The sequence below is a fragment of the Akebia trifoliata genome, chromosome 8 (genome assembly GCF_017979445.1).
Source record: "Akebia trifoliata isolate Shusen 1 chromosome 8, ASM1797944v1, whole genome shotgun sequence".
Classification (NCBI taxonomy): Eukaryota; Viridiplantae; Streptophyta; class Magnoliopsida; order Ranunculales; family Lardizabalaceae; genus Akebia; species Akebia trifoliata.
The window spans coordinates 10,364,471-10,377,512 of NC_141382.1; the positions used below are offsets into that span (position 1 = coordinate 10,364,471).

General features: G+C 33.6%; 1 protein-coding gene and 1 pseudogene across 1 annotated transcript; both read right to left on the minus strand.

The window, feature by feature from the left end:
* Positions 1 to 716: 716 nt before the first annotated feature.
* On the minus strand, positions 717 to 9,077 carry LOC147396040 (epoxide hydrolase 2-like). Its single transcript, XM_086452221.1, has 4 exons — positions 8,725 to 9,077; positions 7,834 to 8,016; positions 3,661 to 3,899; positions 717 to 1,199 (listed from the first exon to the last, which is right to left on the minus strand). Exons 1-4 carry the CDS (start codon positions 9,004 to 9,006, stop codon positions 953 to 955), a joined length of 951 nt encoding a protein of 316 aa, XP_086308347.1. The 5' UTR covers positions 9,007 to 9,077; the 3' UTR covers positions 717 to 952.
* A 1,815-nt stretch (positions 9,078 to 10,892) lies between these two features.
* On the minus strand, positions 10,893 to 11,222 carry LOC147396041 (secreted RxLR effector protein 161 pseudogene; annotated as a pseudogene).
* Between the last annotated feature and the right edge of the window lie 1,820 nt (positions 11,223 to 13,042).

A 13,042-nucleotide genomic window follows, 5' to 3' on the forward strand; every position in this document is an offset into this window, starting at 1 on the left:
TAACTTTTGATCCAATCGTCTATTTCACAACTATAATATCTCCAAATTAGGTATTGCCAGAAGAACTATCCACTATCGTAGTAAAAAAAATGGTAAGGAAAAATGAAAAAATCTAGATCACATTTACAGTGTCGAGTTCACCACTTTTTATTGTTGAGTTCGACATTTTTTAAAAATTGTCGAATTCAACAATAAAAAATATCGAGCTCGGCAATAAAATGAGGTGAACTCGACACTAAATAAATTTTTTGGAATATATCTCAACTTCATTCTTCATTTTTTATTATTATTAATTATCGAAAAAAAAAAAATACATCTAAATGTTCAAATTTAGAAATATATCATCATTCATGATAAAAAAAAGTCATTGGAAATGATTGCAATACCTGTTGAAAAACGTAAGTATGTGAAAGAAGATGAGAAAAAGGATGGCTTGGGTATTTCAAAAACGTTATAATGTGAAATGAGGTTAAGGGACGATTAAGAAATAAAAAGTTTACTAAATGGAATATCAAGCTATCACCCAAAACTTAGGGATTATTGAGAAAGAAACCCCTCTGCTAGGGTCCTCAAAATAAATTTCTCAATAATATATGTATGAAGAGTGTGACGGCTAAAATATGAAATGTGACATTTTCTTAATTGTCACTAAACTGAAGATTGTCACAAATTTGAATAAGAAATGATACACGCATAGATGCATAGAGCAAGAGAAATGCAAAACAGGTCACATAATTGCACTAAACATGAAAAACAGGAGGATCCATGGCTGAATATTCTTTTGCAACCTACAATCAAACTTATCATGTATTAAGGTGACAACAATCTTAAGGGAAGTAACCGAAACACTGCTGGTAGAAGAGATGAACACTCTGAGACTTGATAATAAGGGGGATTGTAAATGTCCCAATAGGACTATAGTGATGCTGCCTGAATGGACAAACGACGAAGATCAAAACTTCTTGATGAAGTTGTAAATATGCGCGCTGATTTCATCCGCCTTTTCTAGCTGGATGAAGTGAGCAACTCCTTCCATTACAACTACTTCCTTCAGGAATGGCACGTCTTTCTTGAATCCATCTCCATTTACATATTCTTTCATACCCGGGATACCATACACCAGGTCCAAGTCCCCTACAATGAACTTAGTTGGTACTTTTACTTGTGCCCCGGTCCATGGTGCTATGAGCTCCCAAGTTCTGCCAAAAAAAAAAAATTGCTATTCAAGTCGAGCTTATCAGTCAGCAACAAATTCTCTAAAATGAAAGGAATAGTGCATAAAATAGAAATTGGATCTAGATTAAGCTTAGAACAATTACATCAATAATATTATCACTACGTGAAAACTGAAAAATTCCACAAAAAAACATTGACGGGCCAAGGCGATATTTTAGAAATTGAATTTTGACGGTCTAAGACCGTCAAAATTCTTGATGTTCCGAGATTTAACGGCTTAGAATTGTCGAATTTCTCCCATCCTTCATTAATTTGATAGTTTCAACCCGTCGGAAACAAAAATTTGACGCCAATTCGACTACTTTGTCCATCGAATTTTATGAAATTTGATGGCCCAAGGCAGTCAAATATGGGTTTTTTCACATAGTGTATATTACAAGAAACAGCAAGATTTTGATTTATTCTTGGTTTTTTTTTTGTTATGAAAAATATGGTGCAAAGGATGATCTAAAGAATAAAATAAAAACGAAAGGAAAAATAGAGCAATCACATGAATTTAACGTGGTTCGGCGGTGTGCCTACATTCACAAGAGTGAGGAGCTCAATTTATATTATATATTAAATTAGGGTTACATCATATGAATTTATAGTAAACCCTAGCCGTACAATAGGTATTAAAAAATTTCAATAATACCCCTGTACTGTACCGCAGGGGCGTTGCCCCCCGCACCCCCAACCTATTTCATTCAGTTCATTATGCGTTCCTCGCTCCGCTCGAAACGCTATACTCCCTTCTCTCCACTCCGACATCTGTCTACTTTCTCTATATATCACTACGTGAAAACTGAAAAATTCTACATAAAAAATTAACGGGCCAAGGCCTACGAATTTTAGATACTGAATTTTGACGGTTCAGGACCATCAAAATTCTAAATATTCCCAAGTCTAACTGCTTAGAGCTGTCGAATTTCTCCAATCCTTTGACAGTTTCAACTCGTCAAAAAAAAAAATTTGATAATGAAAAATTCGACGCCAATTCGACCCCTTTGTCTGTCAAATTTTATGAAATTTGACGGCCCAAGGCCATCAAATTTAGGCTTTGTTTCACATTGTGTATGTATTCCACTCAATATGAGCCACATACTACAACAGTACTCCACACTCAATCTCTCACCAACTCCCACAATTTGGCTACCCGACTTGAATAATGAATTAAAGATCACTACCCACAATATACACATTTATAATGAGTAAGACTAGGATTAACTAAGATACTAAGATTCAAATTATAAGTAAAGTAGAAGTCTAAGCATAGTGGCTGGTAGTAGAACTAGAAAATCACTTCGACAAGAAATCCAATTGTAATATAATAAGAGTGCTGATTTTTGAACTCAACCTGACAGGAGGACTCAAAACTCACTAATGTGCATGAGCAAAGAACCATAGATTCTTTCCCTCGGGATACACAACCGACATGACTGACCTGCCACTGTAGTTGTGCATCCTGAGGTTACAATTGTGTATCCCAAGCAAAAGAATATATGGGTCTTTGCGCATGACATGTTGATGAGTTTTGAGCCCGACTGTCAAGTTGAGTTCAAAAATCATTAGTCATATAATAATGAGAGTTAGGATCCACAACTATGTCTCATTCCCATAATAAGGTTTAGGTGTCTGCATGACACATTTTTGTTGGAATTTAGAACACCAATGGCTCTTAACCAAGTCTGTGGCTCAATGTGTTTGAACTCCAATAAAAATGTGCCATGTAGATACCTAATGGTGTCATAGGAATTATGAATGGGAAACTGTTTTGGATCGCAACTCTAATAATAATAAAGTAGGGATCCAGTCAAGCGTCCCATTCCTAACTAAGGTCAAGAGGCACCTCATTTTATGCCACATCATTTTTCGGGACCCACTGACTGTATGGATATGTGGTTCATCCCTTGGTGAACCTATGTACCGAAAATCGAAGTGTTTGAGAACTTGTATCCACTAGATATAAATTCTTGAAAAAGAATTTAAATCCAAAGATTATAATTCATTCTTAAGACAATGGATCCACGTTACCAATCAAACTGATCTTTTGGGTGTAGATTTACCAAGGGATGGACCACATATCCATACGGTTAGTGGGTATGGGAGACCTAACTAGATCATGGTTTTAAAACTTGGTTTCGCATCTCATCTCATCCATGCCAGATACTGAGTCATCTCGGAAGAGTTTCCGATACGTCTGAGACATCGCGTTCAACAATGAGAAAAATGAACGTGGGGCTTTAAATCTGGTCCAATACATTGACTTGTCTGTCCATCTCGTCCATGCCTGATACTGAGATGACTCAGGCGATAAGTCTTGGTCTCGGACGAGTTTTGAAACCATGGACTGAATCCCTACTCATAATAATAACCCATTCCCACTGTACAACATTTTTTTTTCCTTAAAATAAGGATTTAAGCCAAACTTTGGAGCAAACATACATGTCGAGAGCTCGGTAGTAATTTAATCCTCCAGTGAAGCCGTTTTGTTCAAAGTTGCCAGCGAAATAAGCAATGTCTTCTTCAGACAACCAAGAAGGCAAGGGAATTGGAGTAATGAGTACTCCAAGTCCTGTTTCTTTGGGTATCATGAGTGGACTTGGATCACGTATAGTTAGAAATTTCTTAATTACTGTTGCAGCACCAACACGAGCGAACTCCGCTTCCATCTCACCAGGCTCCTACAACAACAGATTTAAGCAAAATATACTTAGTTATCATGAGCTAAGTATCACACTCATCCCTCATGTAAGGATTGGATGACGAGTTATCATTGAAGCAGCGAAAACATTTAACCAATTGGAGTTATAAAATAGTTCATGGAGTCATCACGACATTAAAAAAAAAGCAAATTTGATTAAACCTGCAATATGAAAACTGAAGTCCAATTACAGTCCATGTAAAAAATCAATGTCATCAATTTTATAGAATTGATGGTTCAACGATGGTTTCAAATCTACTGATATAAAAAAAAATTCCATGTTTTCAAATCGAGGTTAGGTTCCCTTGACTCATGAAGAATGATTCATGGAAAAAACACATTATCCCTACCATTTAAACACAAAATCAAATGGATGAGATTTATCAGCGGGATAAGTATCTCCAAGATCCTATTTTTATTTAGAAAATAAATGTTTAAATCGTAAAATATAATTATTTTAATAAAAAGTACAACGAGTCCTCCTGATTGTCAAACGAGACAACGAGTGAGAAAACTCAAATTGAATATCCGTATCGTCATGGAAGGATGCCGAGATGACTTGGGTCTTACTCTCGGACGAGATTGGATTATTTTGGACCAAAGAAGTATAATATCACGATTCACGACCCTATAATCATATTAGTTTATAAAATTACATAATCTTTTTTGACTAATGATAAAATGACGCACTGAAAAATACATGGCTGATGTGGCAAGCGTACAAAGTAATAGATCTTTTTTCCTTGTATATCCAGAAGAATAAGATATATGGTTTTGTGCCCTTGCCACGTCAGCCGCCTATGTTTCAACACATTCATTTATCACAATTCATCTTTTTTATTTTTGTTTTTATGTTGTCTTCAAATTCCTCATAATCAACATTTTAAATTAGACATTATGATAAATCGATGCGGCAAAATATATGTGGTGTCGTGGCTGACGTGGCAAGGGCACAAAACACGTTGATCTTTTTTTCTTTCTATATCGTGTAGAAAAAGATCTATGGTTATGTGCCCTTGCCACGTCAGCCGCATGTAGAGCGTGTATGTTTTGCCATGTCGATTTATCACAGCTCTTTAAATTACAAAAGATTCGTGATAAAGGGATGTGCTAAAACGTACGCGGTCTATACATGGCTGACATGGCAAATGCACAGAACCATATATCTTTTTCTTCGGGATACACAAGAAAAATTATCTATGGTAATATGCATTTACCATGTCAGTCACATACAGACAGCGTATATTTTAATACATTGTTTTTATATTAGTCCTTATAAAAAGGCCTTTATGATACGTTCGCACATGCCTCCCACTCGTTTCATCAACGAGAAGATCCTTTAATAACCAAGAGTGCTGATAATATGATGCAGTTTTGGCACACACACTTGACTTGTTTGCTCACAGCCCAACAAACATATGACATGTGACACAAATGACTTCATCAATAGAGAGATTCTCTCTCTTGCTCACTGCTGCCTGCGTATTTATTTTTTAGATTTCAAATCATAAAAGGGGTCGTTGGGCCCACATTGATTATTACATTACAATCCAACAACACAGCCTTTTAGATTTCATGAAAATATTCATATTAAAAAAAATAAATTTAAAAATATTATTTTTCGAGCTTGATCCAAGGTGTTGAAACTGGATGGCCAGTGAGCACCCAAATTTAAAAATAACAGTCAACAATGAAAAATAATTTTTTTCTTTTGTCATATAATTTTTTACTCTACAATTGTGTTGCATCAGATCATGTTTTTAATGTCATAAGGTGATGAGATCAGAATGTTTTCATTATTTCACTATAGGCAGGCGAGAGAAAATGGTGTTAAGTGCGTTAGCCACAAACTGCATCATATTATTAAAATTCAATAATCAAACACTAACAACACACATTTAATGCCTTATTCTGTGAGAGACCAGCTGAAAACATGGTTTAAAAACTCATTTTTGACATGTTGTCTCATCCAAGAACGAGACTGAGTCGTCTCGAAAGATTTTTCTAATATGTTTGAGTTGTCTCATTCGACAATGAGAAAAAATGAACTGTAGTTTTAAATCTTGTCATACATTTGACATGTCTATCCGTCTCGTTCGTGGATGATAGCGAGACGTAATGGATGATTCATCTTGGTCTCGAACGAGATTTAAAACCATGGCTGAAAATGACCGAAAGGCCCTCAATTTCAACCTCTTGCAACACAAACACTTTGAAGAAGGTGGAATGTTGTGTTGAAGATGAGGGTGCAAATTTTTAGGGTAAGAAAAAATACTTCGACAGATGTTGAAAATAAGGGCATTTCAAACATTTTATATCAGTCTCCCGCCGAAAAACCAAAATCTTGACTTTGAGAACACAAGTGGTTAATTGTTATCTATAAGTTACACCAAAACCTGGAGGGATACATGAAAATTATTCTTTTTAAAATACTATAATAAATGTAAATTGACCCAACCAAATTGAACAAAGGTGCAATCACATTCAATCAATTTGATAAAGGCTTATTTGAGGTACCACAACTACCATATTGTGTTTAAATAATCACAATTTTTACTATTATATTAAGAGGAAGTGGATACAGGATCGTTGCTATCAAAATTTTCTTCCAAAAATGCTCTTACCATAATTTAAACTTAGATTCTAACTATTAGTCTTTTAAGTCAAAACGATCATTAATGCAATATATTACATTAATCTTTTACTCTCTCACTTCTTATTTGAATGTATGAAAGTTTCAACAAGGAATTCGTGAAATACAATACCCTTAGAAATTGCAAAGTTGGTCAGAAATGATCATGAAAGCCTCAATTCTTGATTTAGGGGTTGTTATAAAATCTTGACAACCAAAAGAGAAAAAGAACATCAAATGAAATTTAATTCAATAGGTCAGTATCGAATTCTCTAATAGAGAATTGATAGAATTATTGAATCTGCTTGAAAAGACTTAGTAAGTTCCTAATGTTACACACTCAATAGGTTCCTACTAAGTCCTTTTAAGTAAATTCAATAAAGTGAAATCCTTTCCTTACTAACACTGTAAGATTTTGAACCTTACCAAGGATCATTTTTTTAAAATAGACTACTGCATCAGAAATCCAACACCACAATCATTTAATTTTCATAAAAAAAAAAAAAATCATTTAAAAAAATTCAAAAAAGAATTTCTTTTGAACTATATCCAAAATTTTAAAAATGGACGGTTAGCGAACTCCCAAATTAAAAAAATAAAATTTAACGGTGAAAAATAACTTTTTTTTTTTCAAAATTATTAGAATCTCATCCTCTACAACCCTAAAGCATCATATCATGATTTTGGATGCCAACAGGTGAGTCCACGGAACCCTTAGTAAGGGTGAAATCCTTACTTAGTAAGACTAGGGACTCTTCAATAAAATCCCACTGAATCACAATGAAAATCTTCAATATAACTTTCACACCAATAAAAGTTGGTTTTTTTTTTTTTTTTTTTTTTAATTAAGATAATTTTATCATTTTTTTTAAGAGTCTTGATGAATGCATGTGGTTTTAGGTACGTGGTTGATAAGAGGTTAATGTGGCAAGGGCACAGAATTATAGATCTTTTTCTTGGGGATGCACAAGAAAAATATCTGTGATGTTGTGCTCTTGTCATTTATCCTCATACCCAAAATCACGTGCATTCATTATTGTTCTTTTCTTAATTTGGATCTTTAGTTTAATATGATACATTGCAAAGAAATGGTAGGTCCCAATAGAGCGTCCCTTACTAGAATAGACAAAAGGCCTTTTGTAGTAGGTATTTGTGGTCCTATTATATTAAATACTACAAATAAAACAAGAGATAGTCTGAGAGTAGTGCGAAAACAAGGACAAAAATCTTTCTTCTTCTTGTTGTTGGAGTTGGGGATGGTGTAAAGAGCAGGAAAGATTACCTGGAATCTGCACATGTAGTAGTCGTCACCAAATAAGGCACGAAAACCCTGAAGATAACTTACTGAAGGGTTTCGAGGCAAAAAAGGTACACTTAAGTTCACCAAGGCCTTAATCCGGTCCGGCCGAAACAAGCATAAATGCCAAGCGATCAAGGCACCCCAATCATGCCCAACCACAAACACCTATTAACAATCAGATCACTTTTAATAATTTTGGACTGTCAGAGAATCACTTTTCGACTAGAGAGAAATTACCAAAACAGTAGAGAAAAAAAATGTAGAATTCCCATTTCAGCAGACTAATCATTTTAATTATGAAAATGGTAAATTATCAATATTTTCTGGAATTGATTTTTTATCAAAAAAGAAAATTTGGTTAAAATTACTAAAATGCCTCTTGGCGTTCATTATTAAACAGCATATTTTTGGTAATGATATTTTTGTAATTTAACTTCAAAATTTTCCTGTCTGATAAACAAATATAATTTCAAAAACGGCAATCTACCGTCTTTGAAATTAAATTCTGATTCAAGATTTCAATTTTTGAATACCAGTTAGTGTTCATTATAAAACAATATATTTTGATAAGAGCATTTTTGTAATTTAACATAGAACCTTTTTCTATTTAGTAAAAATTTTAATTTTACCGTTTTCGAAATAAAATTCTAATTCCAGATTTCAATTTTTGAATATCCTTACTCCTTATTCCTTAGTGTTGAGTATCAAACAACGTATTTTTTATAAGGGTGCTTTTGTAATTTTACTTAAAAATATTTACTGTTAGATAAACAAATTTAATTTTGAAAACAGTTATTTACCGTTTAGGAAATTAAATTCTGATTCCAAATTTCAGTTTTGTATTATAAGATTCTAGAGTCGGGTTTTGCTGACCTGGTCTTGACCAAGGGAGTCGATGAGGGAGATTATATCGCCAATAATATGGTGAACAGAGTAGGCTTCGAATGAAGGTGGCGCATCAGTTCCGCCATAGCCGCGCATATCAGGAGCCACGGCTCGGTAGCCATGAGAAGCGATGGAGACTATCTGGTGACGCCAGGAGTACCAAAGCTCACGAAAGCCGTGAAGTAGGAGAACAACTGGGCCTTGGCCTTTCTCTGCTATGTGCATGTTTATGCCATTAACTGCTATCGTTCTGTGCTCTATCCCCTCCATCTCTCTCTCTCTCTCTCTCTCTCTCTCTCTCTCTCTCTCTCTCACACACACACAGAGACACACGCAAGACTGAACTTCCAAACGTGAGGTCTTTAAGAGTTTCTCTTTATAACTTTTAGGGCAAATTACATTTTGACCCCAATGTCTTGGCATAATTTTATGTCTACCCTTTACCTTTTAATGATTTGACTTATCCCCTTGTTAAAAACTTTAAGTTAATATTCCAATGTGATTTTACTATTTTATATTTTTTATTGTGAAAAAAAATTGAATCTTAAAAAAAATAATGTACTTAAATTATACTTTATCTAGGTGATTGTTGTTTGTAAAATACTGTAAACATAATAGACATGGATGTAGGATTTGATCTTGAACAAATAACCGAATAATTTAATCGAAAAGCAATAATTGTAAAATACCTGGATTCGCTTTTTTAATTATCCGCGAAGAATACTTTGATCTTGATCTACGAAAAATAGGTGCACTACCCCAACTCTACCTACACCTTTAATGATGGGAACTTCTATTTCAATAATAGAATAATCTATGTGTGTAGAGAGAGGGGGACGACCACCTATTTATAAAAAATGATACTAAATTTTCTACCCATCGTAGAATTCTAGTATTATGTGAATACCGCTTAAATATTGATAGGATGTTCGCTAACCACTCATATTTGATGTTGATAACCACTATCAGACCACAAACATGATTTCTAATTTACCCTTAATATTTTGAATTAATTACAATCTAGTATATATATATATATATATATATATATATATATATATATATATATATATATATATATATATATATATAATTTGTATATATGAAAGGGTCACAAAATAATTTTAATAATGAAAATAAAAAATAATAATAATTATAATTCTAACAATCTCCCACTTGGCCTTCACATATACCTTTTGTTTAGAACGACTCTCTGGATTGTTACTTTTTGAATAATCAAGTGCACTATTTTGAAAAACAATTGTTTAAAATAATTCAGATAATTTTTAACTGTCACCTTCATTCAAAGATACCACTAATGGTGGATCATGGATGTAACAAAGTGCTCTTTTGTTAGTTCTAAGACAGTTTCATGGTTTCAAAACTAGTACCATCAATAAATTTAGGAGTTTATCTTTACGTGGACTTTCTTTGTAATATTAAGACAATGTACACTCCTCAATATAGTCTGTATGTACATTTCTTAGGTGTCCAGTTTCATACTCATCGTATGTCATTCTGATAATCTTACTGACAATCAACCATGTGATATTCCATCACATTTCCATCCAGAATAGAATGAAGACTTCATCAATGTGATGTCAAGTCACGTTTAGTCCAAGCATTTTTGAACACTTTACGAGTACATTTACACACAGGCAAAGATAACATGTGTACACAATAATGCATAAAAATGACTAGTCATAATCAACTTCTTTAAGCAACAATGAATAGTTTATCAAAAATATCAATAAAAAAATAAGCATAAAATAAACTCAATACTCAAATAACATGACCAAATGATATGATAACTTCCATACGAGTTACATGTTCCTTGAAATCTTTGACAGGAGTCCTTTTGTGAAATGGTCAGCTATCATATTGTTAGAATCAATCTTAACAATCTCGATCAATCCTTTACGAACCTTTTTACATACTAAAAGGTATTTTATTTCGATGTGTTTGTTTCCTTTGGTCACTTTTTCATTCTTTGCAAAATTAATAGCAAGCTTGTTATCACAATATATAACAATAGGTCTACCAATGGAATCTATAATCTTTAATTCACCAATAAAATTCTTTAACCAAACTGTTTGACGAGTTGTTTTGTAGCATCCAATGAACTCTGAATATATGGTCGAATCTATCAGAATGGTCTATTTTAAGCTTCTCCATGAGATAGCTCCATGACCAAATACGAAAATATAACGTGAAGTAGACTTAAAATTATCACGACATCCAACAGGATCTGTATCAGAATAACCAACAATTTGAAGCTTACTCGATCTTTTGTATACTAACATAAAATCTTTTGTTCTCTGCAAATACCGAAGTACTTTCTTTATTGCTCTCCAATGAGCAATATCGAGGTTCTGCTGATATCTCCCAAGCATAACAACAATATAACTGATATCAGGTCGAATGCAAATCATTGCATACATAAGACTATCGACTGTTGAGGCATATTCTGATGCATCGACCTTCATTTTCTCAAACTTGTTCATTAATTTTGGTTGAATACATCTCCTTTCACCACAAGAGTCTCATTAGAGGCACATTTATCTATATCAAATCTTTTGAGCACCTTTTCAATGTATGCTTTTTGTGATAAATCCAAAAACCCAGTTTGTCTATCTCTGTAAATTTTAATCCCTAAAACATATTGAGCATCTCCCATATCTTTAATGTCAAAACTCTTTGACAGAAAAGACTTTGTATCACACAAGAGATGAACATCATTCCTTACCAATAATATATCATCAACATAGAGCACAAGAATGATGAATCGACTCCCACTCATCTTGAAATATATGCACTTGTCGACAACATTTTCTTTAAATCCATATCCGGTCATTACTTGATCAAATTTCAAGTAATACTATTTTGGTGCTTGTTTCAACTTATAAATTGATCTTTTTAACTTGTAGACAAGATGTTCTCTTTTATCAACTTTAAAACCATCAGGTTGTGCCATGTAAATCTCCTCATCCAATTCACCATTCAGAAAAGTAGTTTTTACATCCATTTGATGTAAATATAAATCTAAATCATAATGCGCCATTATTGCTAAGACAATCCTCAGTGAATCTTTAGAAGAAATTGAGGAAGAAGTTTCATTAAAGTCAATACCTGACTTTTGCCTGAAATCCTTCGTCACAAATCTTACTTTAAGCCTCTCGACCTTACCTTTTGAATCTCTTTTAGTTTTGCAAACTCATTTACATTTTATTACTTTATGACTTTTTGGAAGCGTCGTTAGTTCCATACTTTATTCTTTTCCATAGATCTTAATTCTTCTTTCATTGCTTCCTGCTAGAATTGAAATTCATTTTAGTCTATCGCTAATTGAATGTAGAAGAATCATCTACATCACCTTTAATAGTATCTCCTTCTTGAAAGTACACCTCATAATCATCTATAATAGCGGGTCTGCATTCTTGGGTAGATCTCTTAATGAGAATAATTGGTTTTGAAACTGGGATCACCACAGATTGAGGATTGGGTTCTGGTTGGATTGTTGTATCTTCTTCAACAACGACTGTACGAACAGAAGATGCCACCAAATTAGGTAAAGATTGCGGAATAAAACATATTGGTGGATCATTACGTTTCTCTTCAAATATAATTTTCCTTTATTTTTCACTGTTGTTGTTTAGACTATATTCAAGAAACCTAGTACGATTGGTTTCAACAATCACCATATGTCTCGACGGACAGAAAAATCTATAACCCTTCGATATCTCGAGATAACCAAGAAAATGACAAGTCGTCATTCGAGGATCAAGTTTTTTCTGATTTGGATTGTACAACTTTATCTCGGCAAGACACCCCTAAACATAAAGATAGCCAAGGCTTGGTTTCCTTCCAGTCCATAACTTGAAAGGAGTTTTTGGAGCTACTTTGTAAGGAACTCTATTTAGTATGTAAACTGTTGTCTTCAAGGCTTTACCCCAAAAGTTTTCTAGTAGGTCTAAGTGACTCATTATACTGCGAACAGCTTCTTGATAAATCTGATTTCTTCTTTTAGCAACCCCATTTTGTTCAAGTGTTCAAGGTGTGGTATATTGAGGAACTATTCCTTGCTCCCTCAAATATTCCACAAACTTCCCATGAATTACACCATCATTATCCATCCTCCCATAATATAATCTCCACATCTATCAGATCTGATAGCTTTGATCTTCTTATTTAACTACTTATCAACTTTTGCTTGATAGGTTTTGAAAACTTCTAATGCCTCATCCTTATGGTGTATCATATATAGATAGGCAAATCTAGAATAATCATCAATGAAAGTAATGAAATA

Bases quoted from the DNA above. Each gene is read 5' to 3' on its own strand.
- LOC147396040 (XM_086452221.1), bottom strand. From the start codon at position 9,006: ATGGAGGGGATAGAGCACAGAACGATAGCAGTTAATGGCATAAACATG. The intron at 8,017-8,724 runs GTCAGCAAAACC...GATTGTTAATAG, and splicing joins ACTCCCTTGGTCAAGACCAG to GTGTTTGTGGTTGGGCATGA. The intron at 3,900-7,833 runs GTAATCTTTCCT...CTGTTGTTGTAG, and splicing joins ACTACATGTGCAGATTCCAG to GAGCCTGGTGAGATGGAAGC.